The 26,472-nt window shown below is 37.0% G+C and overlaps 2 protein-coding genes across 6 annotated transcripts in view; both read right to left on the bottom strand.

The window, feature by feature from the left end:
- LOC144956059 (uncharacterized) overlaps positions 1-13,455 on the bottom strand; it is a 36,078-nt gene extending 22,623 nt beyond the window's left edge. For 2 of the 5 annotated variants that reach the window (XM_078886377.1, XM_078886380.1), the window contains exon 1: positions 13,215-13,406. The gene's annotated coding sequence lies outside the window, so the exon portion shown is untranslated. Of the gene's footprint in view, positions 1-3,383; positions 3,482-13,214; positions 13,407-13,433 lie in introns of those variants that run through there. The other 3 variants (XM_078886381.1, XM_078886379.1, XM_078886378.1) reach the window with 3 other exon arrangements.
- An 8,710-nt stretch (positions 13,456-22,165) lies between these two features.
- Positions 22,166-26,472, bottom strand: part of LOC144955857 (sulfotransferase 1C4-like) — a 14,936-nt gene continuing 10,629 nt past the window's right edge. Inside the window, exons 5-7 of the mRNA XM_078886070.1 lie at positions 25,249-25,343; positions 24,280-24,457; positions 22,166-23,041 (exon numbers count right to left, since the gene is read on the bottom strand). Coding sequence (XP_078742196.1) covers positions 22,926-23,041; positions 24,280-24,457; positions 25,249-25,343 — 389 coding nt within the window. The 3' untranslated portion in view covers positions 22,166-22,925. The remainder of the gene's footprint in view (positions 23,042-24,279; positions 24,458-25,248; positions 25,344-26,472) is intronic.

Below are 26,472 nucleotides of genomic sequence, written 5' to 3'. Positions count from 1 at the left end.
AGTGACGTCAATTGCATACTATCTATATGTTTGCACATCACACATACATGTGAACATTTAAGTTGATATAGAATGTGAGTAAAGAGTCTTTTCCAAGGACTCAAATATGCGCCGAGCGAGGCTCGAACCCAGGACCTTCCGATCCGGAACCGAGTGTCAAACCACAAACCACATACCCGTAATACCGTTTGGTCGTGGTGTGTCACACCAAGTGCAAATATTGATACTGAAGTCTAGTTTAAACGCAGTATGATAATAATATGTAAATCGTAACACGATCCATATGTAAATAGTCACAACACACAATACAACGTGTCTTCCTAAAACAACACAACACGGTTTATGACCAAGCGTGTCAACACTACAGAGCTACCAACGTGAAATCTAAAAAATTCGTAGTTTCCAAGGGGAAAAAGGGTCACAATAAATAAAATGAATTGAATAAATGTGACCCTTCGTCTCAAAACGGTATTAAGTCGGGTTGGTTATGATGTTGAAAAATGAATTTATAATCAGAAATATCAGACTTGTGTTCAGTTTAAACGATTTATTGAAGGGAATGGCAACCATATTTTAGGGTGCTAATGCCAACAATTTATATTTTTGACCAGTTTAACATTTAATTCGGCTTTTAAGCATATGATTCGTTCCGACATAATACCGTTTTGAGACGATGGGTCACAAATAACATTACAGATTAGTTATTTAACTTGCCCTCGGCGTGATCAGAAAATGCTCCAAAGTTCTAAATATAGATTCTAAGCAATCAAACTTCCCTTTCAACCAAATGTATTGAATCAAAAACACCTTTGTAGTTCTGGAGCTAGAGCCAAAAAATGCGTAATTCTACGATTTTTTTCGTCGTACTTGGCAGGTTTAGAATTAGGTCGGAGAAAAATAGAAACTGGTCATTTTAGGTAAATGACCAATTCTCATATGTTGTGAGGCGTTAAAGGTGAATAGTTCTCATGCCGCATCTTATGGCAATGGATTTATTTATATCTATAAAACGGCTATGTGGTCATGTGGTATGACACTCGCTTTAGGATCGGAAGGTCCTGGGTTCGAGCCTTGCTCTGCGCATAGTTAGTTGAGTCCTTAGAAAAAGGCTCTTTACTCACATTATCTCACCGTACTCAGGTGTAAAATGAGTACCTGGCCGTTTACAGCGTTGTCTTTGTCCGAAAAATTGTAATTTCGCCTAACAGGCGTCATGTCCCGTCCTACATGTTAAATGTTGCTGTTGACCAGGGACCCCTTGTAAAGCGCTTTGAGCACATTTAGTGGATATTGCGCTATATAAAGCTCAATTTTAGAATGTGAGTAATTCTATCACCCGTTGACTCAAATGATTATTCTTTAAAATCTGCTAGGGTAAAATGCTCGATCATTTGATTCCGGTATTTATGAATTAGAGGTCATGGTTGAACTCGTTAAATTTTATTTGTCCAATCGGAAGAATCAATTTGTCAACAGATTTTAGTACTGGATTTTCACGATAATTTAAAAAAAAAAAAAAAAAGAAAGAAAAAGTTGCTGCTTGAATCTCGAAGGAAAGAAATAACGATAAGTGTTGAATTGTAAGCTTTAATTTATTAGACGAAGACATATACTGTGGACGTTTCGGGTTTCGGGTTTCCCCTTTATCAACAAAACACGATGAATAAAACACTAAGGACGAATGAGATAATGTAGTAGTGGCGTTGTGTGTCCTTTTTCCAAGGACTCAACTATGCGTCGGGCGAGGCTCGAACCCAGGACCTTACGATCCGAAACCTAGTATACTGCATTCACCATTGAGTACAGACGATACAAGTTATTTTGCATTTTATTTTATTTTATTTGTTTGCCACGTTATTTTGTGTATTGTTGCCCTGACGAAGGGTTTGTACCTGAAACGTCCATTGTCTGTATCATTCCCATACGAAGCCTCTCCGTGTTCATTCTTTCGTTTGTATTTTCACGATCACAGGCTTCAGACAGCCCCTACCGTTTTGATTTTTTTTTTTTCTATGACGAAAACAAGAGGAGTCATGCATCTTTACGTCACCAAATAAATGGCAACAAAATTCGAGTTTTCTTTGCATGATGAAAATGCGATTTAGCAGATTTTGACAATTGGTTACCCAAATATAGATAATTCTTATATGAATAATAGGATTCAATAGTCTGATGTCACGTCCGCCTGCCCAGCAACCAGCAGCTTGGTTCTAAACAAAGAAAATTGGGTTTTTTTATTCTTCATGCAGGCTAGAACTTTTTCACATGTCATGTGATCAGAATGTATAAAAATCAAAACATGATCAGATTTATGATGTTCTTCTCGTCTGGATACACTTTTATGCTCGTCGGAGAGAAGTATGTCATAGGGGCGGTGATGGAGATAGCAACGCCACTGCCACATTATCTCATTCGTCTGTAGTGTTTCATTCATCCTGTTTTGTTGATAAAGGGGAAGCCCGAAACGTCCATTTTTATCTGTTTTGCATATTAAACTGAAGCTTACGTTAAATTTCACATTGTCATTTATTTCTTGGAGCTTGGAGCAGCAACATTTACATGACTATTTAGGGAGAGGTGTAGAATGTGTTACAGTTATCTAAGGCAAAGGATACATTTATCATAATCTGAAAACAATGCATTGTTTTTAAAAAGTTAAATATCGGTTGACTAAAATGACCTTTATTTCGTCAATAATTTAGATGTGCGAAATCTCTGCAAAACTTCATTTGACAGTTTTTGACAAGATGGGGCTCATTTTGATAGATCGATATTGTCACAGTAAAGGTTGTTCACAATTATCTTATTAAATTTTATTTTATTAAGAACTGAATTCATCTCACTCCAGTTATATTTCGGTAGGCTTAGATAAACTTTACCTTCTAATATTAGATCGTCTTTCCTTTTATAGCCTTCCCTCGAATTAATTTCTAATTAGTGAATACTTTTCGTTCTACATTCTGTCACGTAGCCACTTATTATAAAAGCTGATAGGTCTAACACTCTACACTCACTTTCTCTCCACAATCTATGCCGGACGGCCAGTCGCTCTATTCCTTCTATATAGATAGAATGCGCTTGGCCAAGGAGTTCACAACATTGCCATCCGGAAGTATAACGCACCAACACACACACTCTGTGTATCCATGAACGTTTTTAGTCTGGTTAATACAGTTTAGTGAGAACAACTCACAAACGCGGATGGCAAAAACAATAACAAAGGCCTGAGTGACGTCATCTGCATACTATCTATACTGTAAGATTTTTATCTTTTGGGACTTTGTAGATATTATATCTACACCCGGAGCTTTTAACTTTGATTGTATAATCTTCAAGGATCAAACCCAAGCCCGCTGTCAAAGGACTACACAATAACCTCTTACCAATTGCCTGGAAGTGGAATTTTACGAGTCCGATCCTGTTATCAGAGGAATAGATCATCCAAGCCCATCAACTGTCTGGAAACGTAAACTTACGAACCTGAATATTATCATAAGTTACGTAAAATATTCATATCTCTATTTGTAACTGCCACGATCACTGTTTATCTCTTTTAATTAAATTTCATCATTATTTTTATTTCATTGTAAACAAATCGTTAATTGTTTTTCATTTATAGTAACTAGTAAATTCTGGGGCCTCATTCTACATATATCTTTATGCATAGTCGAGTAGCTCTTTACTCACTTGAGACCATGACATTTTGGAGGGGACACATATAAAGAATTGAATTTATTTAGTTACTTATATCTATTTCATCTAACTTTAAAGTTTAAATTGTAAAACTCTTAATTGCCCCACTTGATCATATTTTAATTGAACTCCCTATTTACAGGATTAATTTTTTTTTCTTTTTCATTTCTTCATTTAAATGGAATAGCAATTTATCCATTCATTCTTTCATTCAAATTGAATAGCATTTTATTGATTCATTCCTTCATCCATTTATTCATTTATAAATCATTCATTCATTCATTGTTCATTCATTTATTTATTCATTCATTCATTCACTCATTTATCCAATCATTCATACATTTATTCCTCCCTTCATTCTTTCATTCATACATTATCCATTCATTCATTCATTTATTCACTCAGTTTTTCATTCATTCATTCATTCCTTGTCCACTTTGTTATTATATCACTCATTTCATTTTGTTGTTTGCCTCATTCATGAATTGTTTTCAATATGTTTACATTCCATAACGATTCATTCACCTGTCATCCAATCACTCAGTGTTGTGAACACATTTTGTAACTATTGTAAATCTTACAATATTTTATTGTTTTGTATTTCAGACATCACTGTTAAACACTCTTCAATGCCTAATTACAATTGTTGAACAACCATTGAACAAGAGAGAGGTCCCAGCCACGAACTGAGTTGGTAGATATATCCTTCATTATTCTCTTTTACATGAGTTGGGCATCACATAGTAACTATAGACATCGTGATTTGTTTTGCATAGTGATTTGTTTTAAATGCATTTTTGGCATATTACTGTTACCGAAAACCACTTATATATTATGTTCTGAAAAGTGAGTCTTTAAAAACTAAATAATAATAAAAGGAGTCTACTAGCCGTCGTGTTATATTTAGTGATAGATAACTTGGGATTATTTTGGCATCCTATTATTGTTATCACACTCTAGTATATTAGCGTCATTGCGAATAATTGTACACAAACTAACGACGAGTCACACACATTGGTGATACATTTTTCGTAGTAACATAGTTTAGAGTACACGCGATTGACACATTGTTATTGACACAAGTCATAATAACTCCGCATTGTATTGACACATTGCTTTATAAGATATAACGATAAAAGGCATCAAATTCAACATACATAATAAGTTGAAATAAGAGAGAGAGAGATTTCTAAAAATAGAACAGTTCATTCCAGTAAGTGTAAATAAATAAAACAGTCAGTAACAGTATCCTGTCAATATAATATATATAAAATATCGTAACTAATTTATTGCAACATGGAAGCATATAAAAGATACTTAAGTCTCGCAAAGGACTTAGAAATACCCCATGAAAGAATATTTTCATGGTGCGAAGAGAAAGTAAAAGAAGAAAAAAGAACATGAAGAAAGAATTCGTAGAGAAGAAAATGAAGAAAGAATTCGTAGAGAAGAAAAAGAACATGAAGAAAGAATACGTAGAGAAGAACGAGAAGAAAGAGTCCAAGAAAGGGAACTAAAAAGACAAATAGCTTTAGCAGAAGAAGAAACCAAAAGGACCCAAATGATGCTGGAAATTGAAAAAACAAAAACCGGTCATGAAAGAAAACATAATAATAGTGATGAATTTTTCGTGAAACTTCCACGCATGCCAACATACGATGAACGCTCAGACTGTCTAGAATCCTTCTTACACCGATTCGAAGTTCAGGCTAAACGTTATCGTTGGCCAGAAAGCAAATGGGCCACAGCCTTGATTAACTGTTTATCTGGAGAACCGCTAAAAGTTTTCTATACCTTAACAACTGAAGATGCAGATGATTATGGTAAAATTAAAGACGCTCTACTAAAAAGATTTAGATTAACGGAAGATGGTTACCAGGAAAGGTTTCACACTGCAAAACCGGAAAGTGGAGAAGACTTTAATACATTCGTGAACCGAATTACTCAATTTCTAAATCGGTGGCTTGAGTTGGCAAACGTAAAACAAGACGACTTTGCAGGCCTTTACTATCTCACGCTGAAGAATCGAATCTATCAAGCTTGCAACCCAGATTTAGTCGCATTCTTTAAAGAGAGAAAGCCAGAAAACTTGGACAAATTAAAAATATACGCAGAAAACTTTAACAGCGCACATCCATTGACACCCCTTAGCAGAACATTGAAGGAACCATACTACGCTGCCGCTGCTCAGAGTCCATGTACACCTAAAGTTCAGTACTCAAATAGAACGAGCCGATCAATCACTCGGAACACGCAAGTGAAACAAGATGATCATAGTAACAAACCATGGAACAAACAGTTCAATAGAGACCATAGCCGACCCTATCAAAACAAAACAAGAAATAGCACTGACAATAATACTGAGTATAAGAAAACCAACAAACCTGTAATTAAATGTCAATATTGTGGAATGAAAGGCCACACAGCAGACAAATGTTACAAAATCGTGGGATATCCAAAAGAAACTGCAAATGCATCACTCCAAACAAGTGTAAACAATCAGACACGAGTAATGTCAGGAGAAAATATAAATGTGTATTGCGTGAAAGGTATGTCACTTTTAACACAAACTCACAAATCAGGATCGCTATTTTTTGTGAAGGCAAAGTAATGGAACTGATTGCAAAATATTGAGAGACACAGGATGCAGTACAGTAGGAATAAAAGCATCTTCGATCAATGACGAAGACAAAACTGGAAAAACGGTACAATGCATCACATTCAGTGGCACAGTCGAAACCTTTGAAACAGCTAACGTGTACAAAGAAACCCCATACTATACAGGAATAGTGGAATGCTGTATACTTCCCAACCCCGTCGCTGATGTTATTGTTGGCAATATAAAAGGTCTTAAAGACAACCCAACACATGTAAAAGAATGGTCATTAACCCAAGAAACAGCTTGTCTAGCAGAAACAAGAAAGATGACTAAGATAACAGAGAAGCCAATGACTATTTCTCTTGAACCACAACAATTTGACAGGAACACGTTCATTGAAGAACAGAAAAAGGACCCGACTTTAACTTCATATTTCAATATCGCAAACAAAGGGACGAAATCAAAAGTTGAATACATCATTGAAAAAGATATTCTGTTCAGGTTACATAGGAAAAGAAATAAAATAGCTAAACAACTGGTCACGCCGAGTATTTACAGAAACAAAATCCTTGGAATAGCGCACGATTCAATAACTTCTGGACATCTTGGGAGCTCTTCCACATTGAAGAGAATATCCGAGAATTTCACATGGCCTGGAATTACTAAAGACGTCCGAGAATATGTGAAATCTTGTGACACATGCCAAAGAAGAGTCGCAAAAGGCAGAATACCGAGATTGCCATTAGAGACAACCCCAGTTATTGAAAAAGTTTTTCAAAAAGTTGCAATTGACATTATAGGCCCTTTAACAAAATCAGATAGAAACCATACACACATACTAACACTAGTCGATTACGCAACCAGGTGGCCAGAAGCGATAGCATTGAAATCAACTACATCGGATCACATAGCTGAAGCATTGATGACAATTTTTACTAAAATAGGCATACCAAATGAGATACTGTCGGACAATGGACCCCAATTTACATCACATATGATGCATGAAACCATGAAACTAATGGGAATCCAACACTCATTCACAACTCCCTACCACCCCCAAGCAAATGGTCTTTGTGAAAGATTTAATGGCACTCTAAAAAATATGTTAAGAAAAGTGTCAGCAGAAAAACCAGATGATTGGGACAGATACTTACCAGCAATCCTATTTGCATATAGAGAAATACCCCAAGAATCTACAGGCTACTCCCCATTTGAGTTGATGTATGGACGATCACCTCGCGGCCCGATCAATATAGTAGCCGACATTTGTAAAGGGAATGAGGAGGACAATAACGAAATTATGTTTGCTTACGAATATGTAAGAAACCTGAAAGACAGAATAGAGGACACGTGTAAGCTAGCACAGGAATCCGTCACTAAAAAAGCAGAGAAATACAAGGAATACTCTGATCGCAAAAGCAAATCAAGAAAATTTGAGATTGGTGACAAAGTACTAATACTCTTACCAGATGACTCGAGTAAACTTTTAGCTACATGGAAAGGACCATTCAAAATAACAGCAGTAAAATCTAATGTTAATTACGAGATTAAAATTAACAACACAACAAAGACATTCCATGCAAATATGCTAAAAAAGTATTTTGATAGAGACACAGTGTCGCAACCTATGTTTACTAATATCGAAGCTTCAAATACAGGATTGATCATACCGTTGGTCATGGGACACAGACACCCGAGACAGAAAAACAAACAAAAATCGCACAATTGCAACCACCTAAGACAAAAAAAGAAGTACGCAAAGTACTTGGGCTCCTAAATTTTTACAGGAAATACATTTACAACTTCGCGCACATCGCGACACCGCTAACAAATCTGACAAAGAATGGGTCACCGAACAAAATTGTTTGGACAGAAGCGTGTCAGAATAGCTTTAACCAATTAAAGGCATTACTCTGTTCAGAACCAATTCTTAAATTACCCGACATATCAAAAGAATTTGTTGTAAGAACTGACGCGTCTGATAAGGGCATCGCAGGTGTACTATTACAGGAACATGAGGGAACTCTAATGCCTTGCTTATATGCAAGCAGAAAATTATTGGACAGAGAATCACGATACTCTGTAATAGAGCTTGAAGGACTGGCCATCGTCTTTGCTTTAAAGACATTCAGCAGATATCTACTGCTAAAAGAGTTTGTGGTCGAAACGGACCATAAACCACTCACGTACATAAGAAATAACAAAATGAATAATAGTAGAGTACTAAGGTGGAGTCTATTTTTGCAAAATTACACTTTCAGTATCTCTCACATACCAGGCTGTGAAAATATTCACGCCGACCTACTTTCTCGATTAGTATAAACACGTGAGAAGGGTATAAGTTAACCTCTCATGCATACTGTTAGTTACCTCGAAAATTATGCCAAATCAGAACGCACAATTTCGATAATTTTATTTGTAAACATGATGACCCAACTTAATGTAACATTGAGTATTGTTTGGATATATATACCATACCCATTCATGATTTGGGAAATCTTCTCTTTATCTATTATTGTTATGAATTTTCACTCATTTATGATTAATAATTGAAATGTCAATATTCCATTTACATTTTCATTCATTTCATTCAGTAAATTACCTTCATATCATCGACTTAAATCATGCTTCATTGCCATCACTATTGTTCATCACAATGATTTGTAATCACAATCTTTCATTGTTATTGTCACCCATTCATATACCTACGTTAATATAAACATTTCCATGTCTAGTTAATAAATAATTTAATTGTAGCACAAATCATAACAATGGATTAATGCTAGAGTATCATGATAGTAAATTTACTTCCGTTTGTAAAATCTATCTTTCCCATAATGGTTAAAGAGTATATTTTAAACGTGGGTGGGGGGTGTCACAGTAAAGGTTGTTCACAATTATCTTATTAAATTTTATTTTATTAAGAACTGAATTCATCTCACTCCAGTTATATTTCGGTAGGCTTAGATAAACTTTACCTTCTAATATTAGATCGTCTTTCCTTTTATAGCCTTCCCTCGAATTAATTTCTAATTAGTGAATACTTTTCGTTCTACATTCTGTCACGTAGCCACTTATTATAAAAGCTGATAGGTCTAACACTCTACACTCACTTTCTCTCCACAATCTATGCCGGACGGCCAGTCGCTCTATTCCTTCTATATACTGTAAGATTTTTATCTTTTGGGACTTTGTAGATATTATATCTACACCATTAAGACGCCGGAGCTTTTAACTTTGATTGTATAATCTTCAAGGATCAAACCCAAGCCCGCTGTCAAAGGACTACACAATAACCTCTTACCAATTGCCTGGAAGTGGAATTTTACGAGTCCGATCCTGTTATCAGAGGAATAGATCATCCAAGCCCATCAACTGTCTGGAAACGTAAACTTACGAACCTGACATATTATCATAAGTTACGTAAAATATTCATATCTCTATTTGTAACTGCCACGATCACTGTTTATCTATTTTAATTAAATTTCATCATTATTTTTATTTCATTGTAAACAAATCGTTAATTGTTTTTCATTTATAGTAACTAGTAAATTCTGGGGCCTCATTCTACATATATCTTTATGCATAGTCGAGTAGCTCTTTACTCACTTGAGACCATGACAGATATATTATGAAGGAAGAGTTGTTGTTTTTTTTTTTTTGTTTTTTTTTGTTGTTTTTTTTTTGTGTCCAATTTTTTTTAATGCGTTTTTACAGAGTACGCCAGAAAGCGATGGGTCGTGATGCATTATCACAAAGATCTAGTTCTGTTTTGCCATAGTTAAGTTTTAATGGATTGGACAAGTTCCAAATTATTACTTCACCATCATGCTTGTCTCTGCCACAGCCATTAAAACAGCTACTTTGTGAATATATTATAATCCTGAATTAATTACATCAAAAATATTTGCGTGTTATTATCATAATTAAAATATTTCATCTAGATATTATCGTTCTCTCCTTTAAACAATGGTATCAGTTGCAAAATGGATGTTCGTTGCTCACGCATGTGCATACACTCGAACACGGTTTCCTCGAACTCCTAGGACATTCAAAACAGTTCGAGTAATCCGTAGTTCGAGGAAACCGTATACAAAGAGTAATAATAAGAAGAGAGAAAAAAAATACAAATAACAACAACAACAACAACAACAACAGTAACAACAACAACAACAATAATTAGTACAAATATCGGGACATTCGAATGAGTTCGATAAAACCGTGTGTTCGGGAAACCGTGTTTGTTCAAGGACGTCGTACTCGAGTGTATGTCACGTGACCTAAAAAAAAAGTATGTATTTTTCACTCAAACAACTGTATCTCCAGGCCATACAATCCTTGTCATTTTATTACTTGATGACGTAAAAATAAATCTGAGCTGTTATATAGGGAAATATCCACTAAACGTGCTCTAAGCGCTTTGCAAAGGGTCCCTGACCAACAGCAACACGTAGCATGTAGAACGAGACATGACGCTTGTTAGGCGATAGTACAATATTTTTTTCCGACAAAGACAACGCTGTTAACGACCAGGTACTCATTTCACACCTGAGTACGGTGAGTGAATGTGAGTAAAGAGCCTTTTCTAAGGACTCAACTTTGCGCCGAGCGAGGCTCGAACCCAGGACCTTCCGATCCTAAAGCGAGTGTCATACCACAAGACAACATAGCCGCACTTTATCCAAAAAATATTATTAAAATTAAGCTCTTCTGCATGGCATCGTGAGATACCACCGCCTAGATATTCCATAAAGGAATATAGATAATCCTTCTACCAAACGTTAGATGTCAACAGGAATCAGCCATGTTGTCACAGTGAGATACCACCGCCTAGATATTCCATAAAGGAATATAGATAATCCTTCTACCAAACGTTAGATGTCAACAGGAATCAGCCATGTTGTCACAGAGAGATACCACCGCCTAGATATTCCATAAAGGAATATAGATAATCCTTCTACCAAACGTCAGATGTCAACAGGAATCAGCCATGTTGTCACAGTGAGATACCACCGCCTAGATATTCCATAAAGGAATATAGATAATCCTTCTACCAAACGTCAGATGTCAACAGGAATCAGCCGTGTTGTCACAGTGAGATCCCGTCGCCTAGACATTCAATGAAGGAATATAGATAATCCATCAACCAAACGTCAGATGTCAACAGGAATCAGCCATGTTGTCACAGTGAGATCCCGTCGCCTAGACATTCAATGAAGGAATATAGATAATCCATCTACCAAACGTCAGATGTCAACAGGAATCAGCCATGTTGTCACAGTGAGATCCCGCCGCCTAGATATTCCATACAGGAATATAGATAATCCATCTACCAAACGTCAGATTTCAACAGGAATCAGCCATGTTGTCCAAATTGACAAATTGGGGATAAATAATCTTGCCCAAGGAAAAAAAAGAAAGTGTCTAATCAAATTAGTCATGTTAGTATGAGAAACTGGCCGTATAGTTTAAGTTACCATGTAGACTGATAAAGAAACGACAAAATATTTATGGGATACTGTCATAACTTTCAAACAAAAGATGTTCCGCATTGATCGTTATTCTAAATTACTTGTCATTTCGTGACCTGAAATAACCTCCAAAAATCAAACAATACAGGAAGCAGCAGCAGTAAAATCAACAACAATAACAGCATCAGCAGCTGTTACAACTCAAATAACAGCTTAAGCAGTAACAACCATAACAACAACAACAACAGTAACAGGTCACAGTAACAGAAACTGTACCAACAACAGCAGAAGTAAAAACGGTATATACATGACAGTAACCCCATCACAACAACAACAACAACAGAAGTAACAACACAAATACCAGAGTAGCAGTAATAACAACAATAACAATAGCAACAACACAACATCAACATCTGCAGTAACAACCACAACAACAGCAATAACAAAAACAATAACAGCAGCAGCAACAACAACAATAATAACAACAGTAGCAACAGAAGCAATAACACAGCTACAACACCAACAGTAACAGTAATTACAACAGCTGCAGCAGAAGTAACAACACAACAACAAGAATTATAAGAACAACAACAGCAGTAACAACAATGTCAATAATATCAGCAATGATAACAACAACAATAACAATAACACAATAACAACGACAACAATGAAAACAGAAACAATGACAACAACAAAATCAATTTTTAAAAAAATGATAATACAAACAAGCAACAACAATAACAAAAACAATTATGATGATATTAATAATAATAAATATAATAATAATAGTAATGATGATGATGATGATGATGATGATGATGATGATGATGATGATGATGATGATGATGATGATGATGATAACACTGCTAATAATAACATTGACAGCAAAAACAACAATAACAACAGCAATAATAACAACAGTAACATCAACACAACATCAGCAGCAGTAACAACAACAGCAACAACAATAACAAAAACACAATAACAACAACAACAACAGCAATAACAACAACAACAACAATAATTAGTACAAAACAACAGCAGTAATAACAACACAACAACAGCAGTAACAACAAAAACAACAACTACAGTAACAACAACAATACTTACAAAACAACAGCAGTAGTAACAACAAAACAACACTAACAACAGTGACAACCACAAAAGCAGTAACAACAACAACAATTTACAAAACAACAGCAGCAATAGCAACAACAACAACAGTAACAACAACAACAACAATTACAAAACAACAGCAGTAGTAACAACACAACAACAAGAACAGCAGCAGCAGCAATTACAACAACAACAACAACAACAACAACAACAACAGAAATAACAACAATACTACAACAACAGCAGTAACAACAACAACAACAAAAGTAACAATAAAAGCAACAGAATTAGCAGAAATAACCACAACAACAATAACAACCAATGACGTCTATTACCAGCCAGAAAAATCCTTAAAGTTATAATAATATTATAATGACTTCCTTTCCTCAAATACCATAATATTATATTTCATCCAATAATCTCAAATTTGAAATAACTTTCATGAAGTTAAATCCAAAATCCTCAATGAACACAGTCCATACAAAACCAAACCATCCTTGAATTGAATAATATCAACAATAACAGCACATTGAAGATGAGCAGCAGCTACTTACGTGACATCAATCCTATCTACCCTCATATTATAATTACTAATGAGATGGACGGTGGTGTGTAAGGGCTGTGCGTGTGTGTGTGTGTGTGTGTGTGTGTGTGTGTGTGTGTGTTGATGGTTGTGATGCAGACGATAGAGGCAGCAGCGGAGATTGACTGGGAGGAAAATGAGCCGGGGACTCCCTTCCCTTCTACACTCATTGCTTGTGTTCTGTTCTGTTCGTAATTGTATATTATTGGTGGTGGTGGTGATGGGTGTGTTGTTGTTGTTGTTGTTGTTGTTGTTGTTGTTGTTGTTGTTGTTGTTGTTGATGTTGTTGATGATGATGTTGTAGTTGAAGTAGTTGTTTTTATTTTGTTTTGATTTTCTTATTCTTATTTCTGTCTTTGTTTGCTTTTAGGGGGGGGGGGGGGGGGGGGGTTTGTATGTTTGTTTTTGTTGTTTTGTTGTCTTTTTTGAGGGGGGGGGGGGGTTAAGGGGTTTTTTTGGGAGGGGGAGGTTGTTGTTTTTGTTTTTATTTTTTGTTTTCTTTGTTTTTGCTTTTTTTTTTGGGGGGGGGGGTGTTTGTTTATGTGGGTTTTTTTGGGGAGGTTTTTTTGTTGTTTTTTTTTTGGGGGGGGGGGGTGTTGTTTTTTTTTTCTTTTTTTGGTGGGTTACTTTGAATTTTTCTATGTTCTATCTTATTTTTGATATTTTTGTTTTTTGTTCTTATTTTGGGTTTTTGTGAGTATTTTTTAAACGGGTGGTTGCTCCTTTTGTCGGTTTATAAAAAGAATAGTTTGCTTTTCGTTGTATGTTTTCTTTGTTTTGTTTTTCTTTCTTTTCTTTTCTGTCCTTATTCTCAAGATAAAATTAGCCTTTCGGGGATATGAGGTCCATGGATGATAACGATGATAATAGTGATAATGATGATGATGATGGTGATGATGATGGTGATGATGATGATGATGATGGTGATGATAATGATGATGATGATGGTAATGATAATGATGATGATGATGATGATGATGATGATGATGATGATGATGATGATGGTTATGATGATGATGATGATGATGATGATGATGATGATGATGATGATGATGATGATAATGATGATGATGATGATGATGATGATGATGATGATGATGATGATGATGATGATGGTGATGATAATGATGATGATGATGATGATGATGATGATGATGATGATGATGATGATGATGATGATGATGGTGATGATGGTGATGATGATGATGATGATGATGATGATGATGATAATAGTGATAATGATAATGATGATGATGATGATGATGATGATGATGATGATGATGATGATGATGATGATGGTGATGATAATGATGATGATGATAATAATAATAATAATGATGATGATTATGATGATTATGATGATGATGATGATGATGATGATGATGATGATGATGATGATGATGATGATGATGATGATGAATGATGATGATGATGGTGATGATGATGATGATGATGATGATGAAAATGATGACGATAATGATGATGATGATGATGATGATGATGATGATGATGATGATGATGATGATGATGATGATGATGATGATGATAACAACAATGATAACGATAATAATTAAACGCTAATAATAATATTAGTTTTGGCCCTTTCAAATTTTCTGACCCCACAACGCCACTGATATCGTTTGTTTCCGATGACAGCGACACCAAAAGCAACAAGCATCATCTCTCACCAACGACGAGGACAGGCTCAAGCAGCGGCAATAGATATGATGTGCGCTTAGCTAAGAAACTCACAACATTGCCATCCGGAAATATACCGGACCAACACACAAAGCTATGTGTAACCTTGAATGTTGAGAGGTAGAATGAAGTTGACGTCACTCAGGTCTTTGTTATTGCTTTTTGCCATCCGCGTTTAGGAGTAATTCTCACTAAACTGTATTAACCAGCCTATAATCGTTCAAGGTTACACATAGTTTTGTGTGTTGGTCCGGATGGTAATGTTTTGAGCTTCTTAACCAAGCGCATACTATCTATAGTCTGGTTAATACAGTTTAGTGGGAACTACTCATAAACATGGATAGCAAAAAACAATACAAAGATCTGAGTGACGTCAATGCTATCTATCCATAGCAGCAGCAATACCATTGACGGCATCAGCCTGGGTCAACGACTGTGTAACAGGTGGCTTTGGTCGAAATTTAACACGATACTAATGTGATACTGTTAACAATAAATATAATATATATATATATATATATATATATATATATATATATATATATATATATATATATATATATTAAAAATACCTATTACGCGTGCCAAGGAAGGCGTCTGAAATCGCATAATGACAAAACGCTTCCTTTGACAAATTAGGGATTACGTAATGGTATAAAATAAAAAGATGAAAAGGTCGTACCTATAAATAGTATGCGCTTGGCTAAGAAGCTCATAACATTGCTATCCGGAAGTATAACGGACCACCACACAACACTGTGTGTATCCATGAACGTTTATAGTCGGGTTAATACAGTTCAGTGAGCATTACTCATAAACGCGGGGGCAAAAAAACAATAACAAAGACCTGTGTGACGTCATCTTCGAACTATCTATAGATAGTATGCAGATGACGTCACTCAAGCCTTTGTTATTGTTTTTGCCATCCGCGTTTGTGAGTTGTTCTCACTAAACTGCATTAACCAGACTAAAAAAGTTCATGGTTACACAGAGTTTGTGTGTTGGTTCGTTATACTTCCGGATGGCAATGTTATGAGCTTCTTGGCCAAGCGCATTCTATCTATAGTGTGGTTGATACAGTTTAGTGAGAATCACTCACAAACGCGGATTGCAAAATACAATAACAAAGTCATCTTCGTTCTATCTATATGAAATAGTGGAAGACAAAGCAAATAGAAAAACATTAGGAAATAAATTCTTCCAAAGAAGCAGCCTGCCACGACTAATGATCGAGCCTCAGACCGCCAGATTACCGGTAATCGTTAGGGTAATCACTAGGAGGTCTGTGGTTTGATCCTTTTCAGATTGTTATGACTTTTATCCTCTTTAAACTTATAACGTTTACCAAAAAGTTGATTTTTTTTATTTTTTTTTGTTTACTGTGAAATCATTTTTTGGCGTGGGTTACAAGTGTGAAATCTTAATTTTGTCAGTGTAAGAATTCTTCTGTCATTCTCTGTCCTCCGCGTGCTCGTCAATAGGAACGATCTATATTCATGTTTTCGTCCAACCTAGTCATCGATCACATGATTTGTCAACGATTGGATATTTCTTAACAATTGCCAACACGCTGCTTTTGTTTATGAAAGTTGTATACGTGCCCGTGTGTGAACAAAACGACCAATCGTGATGTTAGATAGATATTTCAAAAGCTGTGAACATTTTTCACTATGTGGGTCAGTTTGAGCACATATTCCAATATGACCAATGACCTCGAGCACCTTGAAAGGTAATATAGATCATCCCCATTCCGTTGCTTCTCCATATAGATAGAATGCGCTTGGCCAAGGAGTTCACAACATTGCCATCCGGAAGTATAACGGACCAACACACAAACTCTGTGTAACCGTGAACTTTTCTAGTCTGGTTAATACAGTTTAGTGAGAACAACTCACAAACGCGGATGGCAAAAACAATAACAAAGGCCTGAGTGACGTCATCTGCATACTATCTATATGATGTCCATAAAAATCACATTTTTCTTCTCGTGGTTGTATCTATTCAATTCCCTGAACACACCAATGATAAACACGAACACAGAATACGTTAGGTACTCTGAAGAAAATAGTGTTCAATAGTCGTGACGTCACATCCCTCGTATTGACGCATATAACCTAGTAACTGGATCTAAACAATCAGAACAATGGCGGACGCCCTAATAAAATACTTCTCCGATGAGCATAAAAGTGTATCAGAGGAGAAAAACATTATAAATCTGATCTTGTTTTGACTTTCATACATTCTGATCAAATTAAATGTGAAAAAGTTCTAGCCAGCATGAAGAATAAAAAGTACGGATTTTCTTTAGAACCAAGCTGCTGGTCGCCGGGCGGACGTGACATCGGACTATTGAATCCTATTAGCATGGAGGAAATGATGTGATCCAGAAGCTCATATGAAAGGTTGGAATAAAAAACTAATGAATCCTGTATAGATAGTATGCGCTTGGCTATGAAGCTCATAACATTCCCATCCGGAAGTATAACGGACCAACACACAAAACGGTGTGTATCCATGAACGTTTATAGTCAGGTTAATACAGTTCAGTGAGCATTACTCATAAACGCGGATGGCAAAAAACAATAACAAAGACCTGAGTGACGTCATCTGCATACTATCTATAGCTGGTTTTGATTAAATGAGAACTATTTTTTTTTAATAGAAAACCATTGAAAATTATAATCTTTTACTGTGCAAAAGATATTTTCCACCCGATTGGGTAGACATAGGGGGTAAACTGAGTGCGTGCAATCATTTTCAGCTCCGTTCTGTTCTAGTCAATTCCTGAATAGCCAGTGTCATTTCTGTAATTTATTCACAACAAACACATGAAACATAGGTACCAGCAAAGAAAAATATGTGTAACCTAAAGCGTTCATATAGATAGTATGGGCTTGGCTTAGAAGCTCACAACATTGCCATCCGGAAGTATAACGGACCAACACACAAAACTATGTGTAGCCTTGAACGTTTATAATCTGGATAATACAGTTTGGTGATAATTACTCATAAACGCGGATGGCAAAAAACAATAACAAAAGACCCGAGTGACGTCAAATTCATTCTATCTATTACTATTCATACATTTATTTAATGAGAACTGACCATCCCAAAAAGGTGTTCAAAGAACAATAACAAAGAAAATACGTGCGTTGCTTCACTTTGCTGGTAGAAAACTGTAAGAATTTTTTATTTCCAAGATAAAACGTTCGTGTTTGATTTCTGTTCGGTTCGGCAACTGAAAACGAGAGGGGTCACACACTTTGCTATGATAAAACAAGAGACCGACTGAGAGGACAGGTCAAACTGAGAGCAAAACGGACCTGAAAGGAAAATGAATGCACTCAGTTTACAACCATGGGAGGTAATCCTTCTAAATGTGTCTTTTAAAGTGATTTCTATCAACATTTACTCGGTCAAAAAGTGGACTTGGTGCGTAGCCATCGTTAACCAAATCGTGAGTTGTATTCAATAGAGAGTATGCGCTTTATAGATAGTTCGAAGATGACGTCACTCAGGTCTTTGTTAATGTTTTTTGTCATCCGCGTTTATGAGTAATGTTCACTTAACTGTATTAACCCGACTATAAACGTTCATGGATACACACAGTTTTGTATGTTGGTCCGTTTACTTCCGGATGGCAATGTTATGAGCTTCTTAGCTAAGCGCATACTATCTATAGTTCAAACAATGGAATCACTTGTTTCCTTGAGCACTACTAACGACAACTCACTAGATAAAACCTAGAAAATGACGTCAAACTATGTCCTACAGGGTTCTAGCGTCGCCATCGTAAACTGACACGAGAATCCTCTTTATAGTTTAAACGTCATTTTTTAGGTTTGTGCAACGTCTAGTGAGTTTTTGCGTCGCCATCGTTATCATATAGCCTGACACTAGAACACGATGGCAACGCTAGAACACTCTGGGACTGGCAGTTTGACGTCATTTTTAAGGTTTGTGCAGCGTCTAGTGAGTTGTCGTTAGAAGTGCCCAAGGAGACAAGTGATCCCATTGGTTGAACTATTGAATACAACTCACGATTTGTTTGTTTGGTTTTTTTGGCCAAAGACGTGTCTTTTGACGTAATTTTTTGGTCATTGTCAGGCTCTGAGTTACGATGGCTTCGATTAGTGCCTTAAGATTCTGACCTCCTGATATCTTTTTCATTACATTCTATTTATAGCATCTACCCCCTCCCCATCCCACCCCACGACATAAAACCGTTTAAACTAGAGCTTTTATATAGCGCAATATTCACTAAACGTGTCCAAAGCGCTTTTGCAGGGGGCCACAAGCCAACAGCAATACTTAACATGTAGGACGACACATGATGCCTGTTAAGTGATATAATAATTTTTTTTCGGACAGAGACAACGCTGTTAACGGCCAGGTACTCATTTTACACCTGAGTACGGTGAGAGAATGTGAGTAAAGAGCCTTTTCCAAGGACTCAACTATACACCGCTCAGATCGGGTCTCGAACCTTCGACCTCCCGATCCGAAGGCGAGTGTCATACCACAAGACCGCATAGCCCTTTTGAAGCGAGTGATCACATTGATAATTTATTCCGAATTCTTTAAATTGAGCTTTATATAGCGCAATATCCACTAAATGTGCTCAAAACGATTTACAAGGGTCCCTGGTCAACAGCAACATTTAACACGTAGGACGGGACATGACGCCTGTTAGGCGATCTTCCAATTTTTTGGACAAAAACAACGCTTTTAACGGCCAGGTACTCATTTTACACTTGAGTACGGTGAGAGAATGTGAGTAAAGAGCCTTTTCCAAGGACTCAACTATGCGCCGAGCGTGAGGCTCGAACCCAGGACCATCCGATCCGAAAGCGAGTGTCATACCACTAGACCACATAGCCGCACAATTCTTTGAACCTGAAAAGTCGCGGCACACGTTTGTGTACTAATTGAAACATTGACATTTCCCATTTAAGCGGGTTGTTACAAGCGTAATGATATTAAAGCAACCTGTTGTCGGTTTTGTTGTTTTATTTAACTGTTCAATCCATTTGAATTCAAATTTATTTCATCTGTGTCCTTTGTTAATGCCATTAATTGTTAGCACTGTCGTCAGCGCATGTTCCGTCTGTAGGCGTAGGTATGTGGTTTATGTGTGTAAGTAAATAGTATGTGTGTACGTACATATATGTGTAAGTACATATGTGTACACGCGTGCGCACGTGCGTGTGTGCTTGAGTGAATGATTTCACTCACGATCACGCACATGAATAAAGAATAAATTTGATATCGTTTCAACAAAGCCCAAGAGTCCAATGTGTTTCTAATTGTTATGATGCAAACCACACCCTGATTAGCATATTGTTATTAATTTATTTGTTTTTTTCCTATCGGTGCTATGCACTTAGCTAAAAAACTCACAACACCCGCCGGCCAGATAGAACGTACCAACACACAGATGGACGCTTTTAAGAAGTAGGATATCCCAGATTTTACTGTTTTGAGAAAATCAACATTGAAGATTTCGATCCCATAAAATGTCCAATTTCTCCAATCCTATTGAATAGTTTTCTGGAGCTTTCTGTGTGGAATGAGAATTGTACTTGACCATGTTAGTCATCAAAGAAAACGACAAATACAACACAGACATTTCTTATTTTATTAAAACAAATGGGCTGGCCGGGTTATTCATATTTAACTCTCTCCTTATCAGCCATTTTCAGAATTTTCCCTGAAACTTCACACCCACCCAAGACACAAATAGATTTTTTTTCAACTGAAAACAAAAAAGGAACAAGTCCATTCCAATACCATTTAATTTTTATCGCAATAACAAAATATTTTCTTTATAATTTGTGATGTACAAAGGATATCAGAATGAGAAAATTGTTGGTTGCATCGTAACAAATGTGATGATTTTCCTATGGATGGTAAGGAGAGGGTTATACAACATTGTTGTGAGTTTCTTAGCCAAGCGCATACTATCTATACAACAATGTTGTGAGTTTCTTAGCCAAGCGCATACTATCTATCAACAATGTTGTGAGTTTCTTAGCCAAGCGCATACTATCTATACAACAATGTTGTGAGTTTCTTAGCCAAGCGCATACTATCTATACAACAATGTTGTGAGTTTCTTAGCCAAGCGCATACTTTCTATAGATAGTATCTGCTTGGTAAGAAGCTCATGCAGGGCATTGTCTCACTCCATTGCCATCCGGAAGTATAACGTACAAACACACAAAACTATGTGTAACCTTGAACGTTTATAATCTGGTTAATACAGTTAAGTGAGAATTACTTATAAACGCGGATGGCAAAAAAACAATAACAAAGGCCTGAGTGGCGTAAACTTCATTCTATCCATAAGTTAACGAAAGCTATGAGTAGATCGTAACTTTTGTAAACTCATAGCCCGACACTGAGTAAAAGAATACGCCACATTCGAAGACGATGGTCACCAAAGATGTGCGGCTATGTGGTCTTGTGGTATGGCACTCGATTTCGGATCGGAAGGTCCTGGGCATAGTTGAGTCCTTGGAAAAGACATTACTCACATTTCTCACCGTACTCAGGTGTAAATTGGAGAAGAAGAAGAAGAAGAAGAAGAAGAAGAAGACGACGACGAAGAAGAAGAAGAAGAAGAGAAGAAGAAGAAGAAGAAGAAGAAGAAGAACAACAACAACAACAACAACAAGAGGAGGAGGAAGGAGTAGCAATAGTAGTAGTAGTAGTAGTAGGAGGAGGAGGAGGAGGAGGAGGAGGAGGAGGAGGAGGAGTATTAGTAGCAGTAGTAGTGGTAGTAGTAGGAGGAGGAGGAAGAGAGGAGGAAGAAGAAGAAGAAGAAGAAGAAGAAAAAGAAGAAGAAAAAGAAGATGAGGAGGAGGAGGAGGAGGAGGAGGAGGAGAAGGAAGAGGGAGAGGAGGAGGAGGAGGAGGAGGAGGCTGAACAAAAGAAAAGGAAAAGACAATATACTGACAAGTTACTGGTTGTAATCCCAAAAAGAGTAAAACGGAATTCAGTGTATACACCAATCAAAGTTTAATCTAATTCACCAGGAATCTTTCAAACGAAATATAAAAACTCAAATGAAATGTTCCTATTGACAAAGAATTCCAAATAATAGATTATTTGCATTAGAAAATAACAATATTGACCCCCCCCCCCCCCCCCAAAAAAAAAAATCAAGATTTAATCAGAATTTCAGACAAACCAAACATGAAAAAACAAAACAAATCAAAAACAATTACATTGTAAGTGAAACAGCACGGACACAAAACACGTCAAAGTTCAATTACAGTTTAAGAAATAACACAAATTAGAGTAACCGGGATGGAGTGTTAAATGTCCAATGTATTTCCGATCATTGTTTTTTACTGTTTGATTTATTCAACGATTGCAGAGTATTTTCGCACATTTTATTGGTGTGAAATAAGGTGTAAAAGACAATTGATTGGTAATTATAAATATATTTAGGTGCGCATGAATACAAATACAAAGTCTTTAGTCTCGTGTCAAATTATCATTCAAGCAGATGGATCTAGATACAAATTATGGTGAATAGAAGTACTACTACCATACTATTTGATTACAAAAATCTAATAATCTTACTTGTAGGGGTGGAATAAACGTATTCTTTTATTTCTTTGTATTTATTAAACTCGTTATATTTTTATCGTGCAATAACACATCTTCGCAAGCTAAGCTCGTGGTGTTATAGGGCGCGATAAAAATAACTCGTTTAATAAATACAAAGAGATGAAAGAATCGTATATTCATCTATTGACTAATCCAATGAGTAGGTAAATGGAATATTCATTTCTGACAATTTTGCATGAAGTAGACCATCAAACACATCGTTCTGTCTGACCGTGAACAGACGCTTCCAATCACCCACTGTACCTAATAGACAAAAGAAAAGAACTTCAATAAGTCAGTGTTAGAGCTATTTTCTAGATTTGAATTTATCGTGAAAAAAAACTTGAGTTTTTATATAGAGCAATATCCACTAAACGTGCTCAACATGCTTTCCAATGGGTCCCTAGCCAACAGCAACACGTAACATGTAGGGCGTGACATGACGCCTATTAGGCGATATTAGATTTTTTTCCGACAGAGACAACGCTGTTAACGGTCAGGTACTCATTTTTACACCTGAGTACGGTGAGAGAATGTGAGTAAAGAGCCTTTTCCAAGGATTCCACTATGTGCCGAGCGAGGCTCGAACCCAGGACCTTCCGATCCGAAAGCGAGTGTCATACCCACAAGACCACATAGCCGCACAAAAGTGGTGGCTATAACACGTGTACACATTAGCAGGTCTGATAACTCAACGCAATTCTGGGCCTGATTTAACATTGTTGTCATAGAGAATAGTTTCCGTCGATTTGTTAGTATTTCCACCACAACAATGAGACAATAAGTGCGGCTATGTGGTCTTGTGGTATGACACTCGCTTTCGGATCGGAAGGTCCTGGGTTCGAGCCTCGCGCTCGGCGCATAGTTGAGTCCTTGGAAAAGGCTCTTTACTCGCATTCTCTCACCGTACTCAGGTGTAAAATGAGTACCTGGCCGTTACAGCGTTGTCTTTGTCCGAAAAATTGTAATATCGTCTAACAGGCATCATGTCCCGTCCTACATGTTAAATGTTGCTGTTGACCAGGGACCCCTTGTAAAGCGCTTTGAGCACATTTAGTGGACATTGCGCTATATAAAGCTCAATTTTTTAATTTTTTACATTTTGGGTCACCAGTCCTCCACTTAGTAGAAATACGTCGATTATAGAAGTAGTGCTTCAGAGTCAGTGGGCCATTGAGCCGGAGTTTATCCCGGTTTCTTTAGCGTGAATTAGACAATAGCAATCGCTTTCTATCTTTTGGATAGGACGCAAGTCTATCGCCAAGTACTTTCCGCCTGATCTAACATACTCAGCTAGCCATTCACTGATGGGTTGACAGGGGTGGGGGGTCAGAAGAAAAAAAACTCGACTGCACCCATGATCGATCTTGGTCCCTTTCGGTGTGAAGCGAGTGCTCTACCAACTTAGCTATCGGTACCCCCCAAACGTTGATCATGGCTCCTACAATTACATTCTCTACCTAAAACACAAAGAAACGGTGATGACGGTGAATGATTCTCACCTTTTCTAAGCAGAGGTGACACCTGACTGTCGATAGAGTAAACGTCGAGATGATTTGTCATCGGATTTTCCTTCATTTCGTCAAAGCTACAATGGCGAGTGATCTCTCTTAGTCTGGACTCATCCAGTTCTGACTTGCCCAGAAATTCTGCTAGTTCTCTGACGGATGACAATGCATCCTAGAGAGAGGAAAGAAATATGATTTATTGAGTTGAAGAAGAAGAAGAACAAGAAGAAGAAGAAGAAGAAGAAGAAGAAGAAGAAGAAGAAGAACAACAACAACAACAACAGCAAGAAGAAGAAGAAGAAGAAGAAGAAGAAGAAAGAACAACAACAACAACAACAACAACAACAACAACAACAACAGCAAGAAGAAGAAGAAGAAGAAGAAGAAGAAGAAGAAGAAGAAGAAGAAGAAGAAGGAGAAGAATAAGAAGAAGAAGAAGAAGAACAACAACAACAACAACAACAACAACAACAACAGCAACAAGAAAAAGAACAAGAAATAGAAGAAGAAGAAGAAGAAGAAGAAGAAGAAGAAGAAGAAGAAGAAGAAGAAGAAGAAGAAGAAGAAGAAGAAGAAGAAGAAATAGAAGAACATGAAGAACAAGAACAAGAAGAACAAGAACAAGAAGAACAAGAAGAACAAAGAGAACAATAACAAAATCAAGAATACGAAGAAGAAGATGAAAAGAAGATGATGAAGAAAAGAAGAGGGGGCAGAGCTGGGGTAGAAGGAGGAGGAGGGGAGGAGGAGGAGGAGTCTGGTTAATACAATTTAGTAAGAATCACTCACAAACGCGGATGGCAAAATACAATAACAAAGGCTTGAGTGGCGTCATCTTCGTTCTATCTATATACACTGGCGGATGTTATGAGATTTTTAAAAAAAGAAAAGCATAGCATCAATAAAAACGCACTTTAAACGCCAAACTGGCAACCCTGCTCCAGATCCAGATTCCAACCGTACCTTTTTCATGTCTTCATAGAACACGAGTTTGACATTTTCCCTTCCTCTATGTGGCCACCAGGATGATGTGAAGTCAAACCAAGAACCGTGGTCCACTAAGAAAATAAAAGGATATATTTATTTGTTATTACTATCATCATTATTAATTTCATTATTATTACGATCATCGTCATCATCACCATCATCATCATCATCATCCTTATCATACTATTTTTTTAAAGGTCAATAACTTCAAAGTCAATATCCATATGCTTGTGTTTAGTGTGTATGTCTATATAAGAAGAAGACAAAAGTAAACTGGCAAAGTGATTGCAAACGTTGGATGTCTCTCATTCATGAGGGGAAAAAATCATTATCATCATCATCATCATCATCATCATCATCATCATCATCATCATCATCATCATCATCATCATCATCATCATCATCATCATCACAATCACAATCATATCATCATCGTCGTCGTCATCATCATCATCAGTACACATAGACGCCACAAACAAGCTCGAGATATCTTAATGCGTTCTTCAAGAAACGTTGATAGAGATTTCTCCCAAGTACCTTGTCACTTCCCAAGACAGCCCTCTACTGGACAGCCAATGGGAAGAGAAAGCGAGGAAGACCCAAAGAAATAGGGCGAAGGACCATGGAAAAAAATTAAAGGCCTGTCCTGGAAAAAAAAGCCACCGCAAAAGCAGCCGATTGCAAAAAAAAGAAAAAGATGAAGACGTCTGGTGGATGCCCTATGTGCTTCAAGGCCCGAAGAGGATGTCTGGTGGATGCCCTGTGTGCTTCAAGGCCCGAAGAGGATGTCTGGTGGATGCCCTGTGTGCTTCAAGGCCCGAAGAGGATGTCTGGTGGATGTCCTATATGCCTCAGAGACCGAAAAGGCTGTCTGGCGGATGCTCTATGTGCCTCAAAGCCGGAAGGATTAAGTAAGAACCTTGTACTCTAGCCTAATAGTGTGCGGCTAATTGGCCCAGTGGTATGACACTCGCTTTCAGTCGTACGGTCCTGGGTTCAAACCTCGCTGGGTGCATAGTTGAGTCCTTGGAAAAGGCTCTATACTCACATTCTCTCACCGTACTTGGGTGTAAAATGAATACTTGACCGCTGACAACGTTGTCTCTGTAGGAATAAAAATATATAGCCTAACAGGCGTCATGTCTTGTTCTACATGTTATGGATTGCTGTTGGTCAGGGACCCTTTGTAAAGCGCTTTGA

This window comes from Berghia stephanieae, chromosome 10 (genome assembly GCF_034508935.2).
Source record: "Berghia stephanieae isolate SIO BIC M18660-M18661 chromosome 10, UCSD_Bste_1.3, whole genome shotgun sequence".
NCBI lineage: Eukaryota > Metazoa > Mollusca > Gastropoda > Nudibranchia > Aeolidiidae > Berghia > Berghia stephanieae.
The sequence above is the reverse complement of the archived record's forward strand: the minus strand, read 5'-3'. Positions and strand labels throughout refer to the sequence as shown.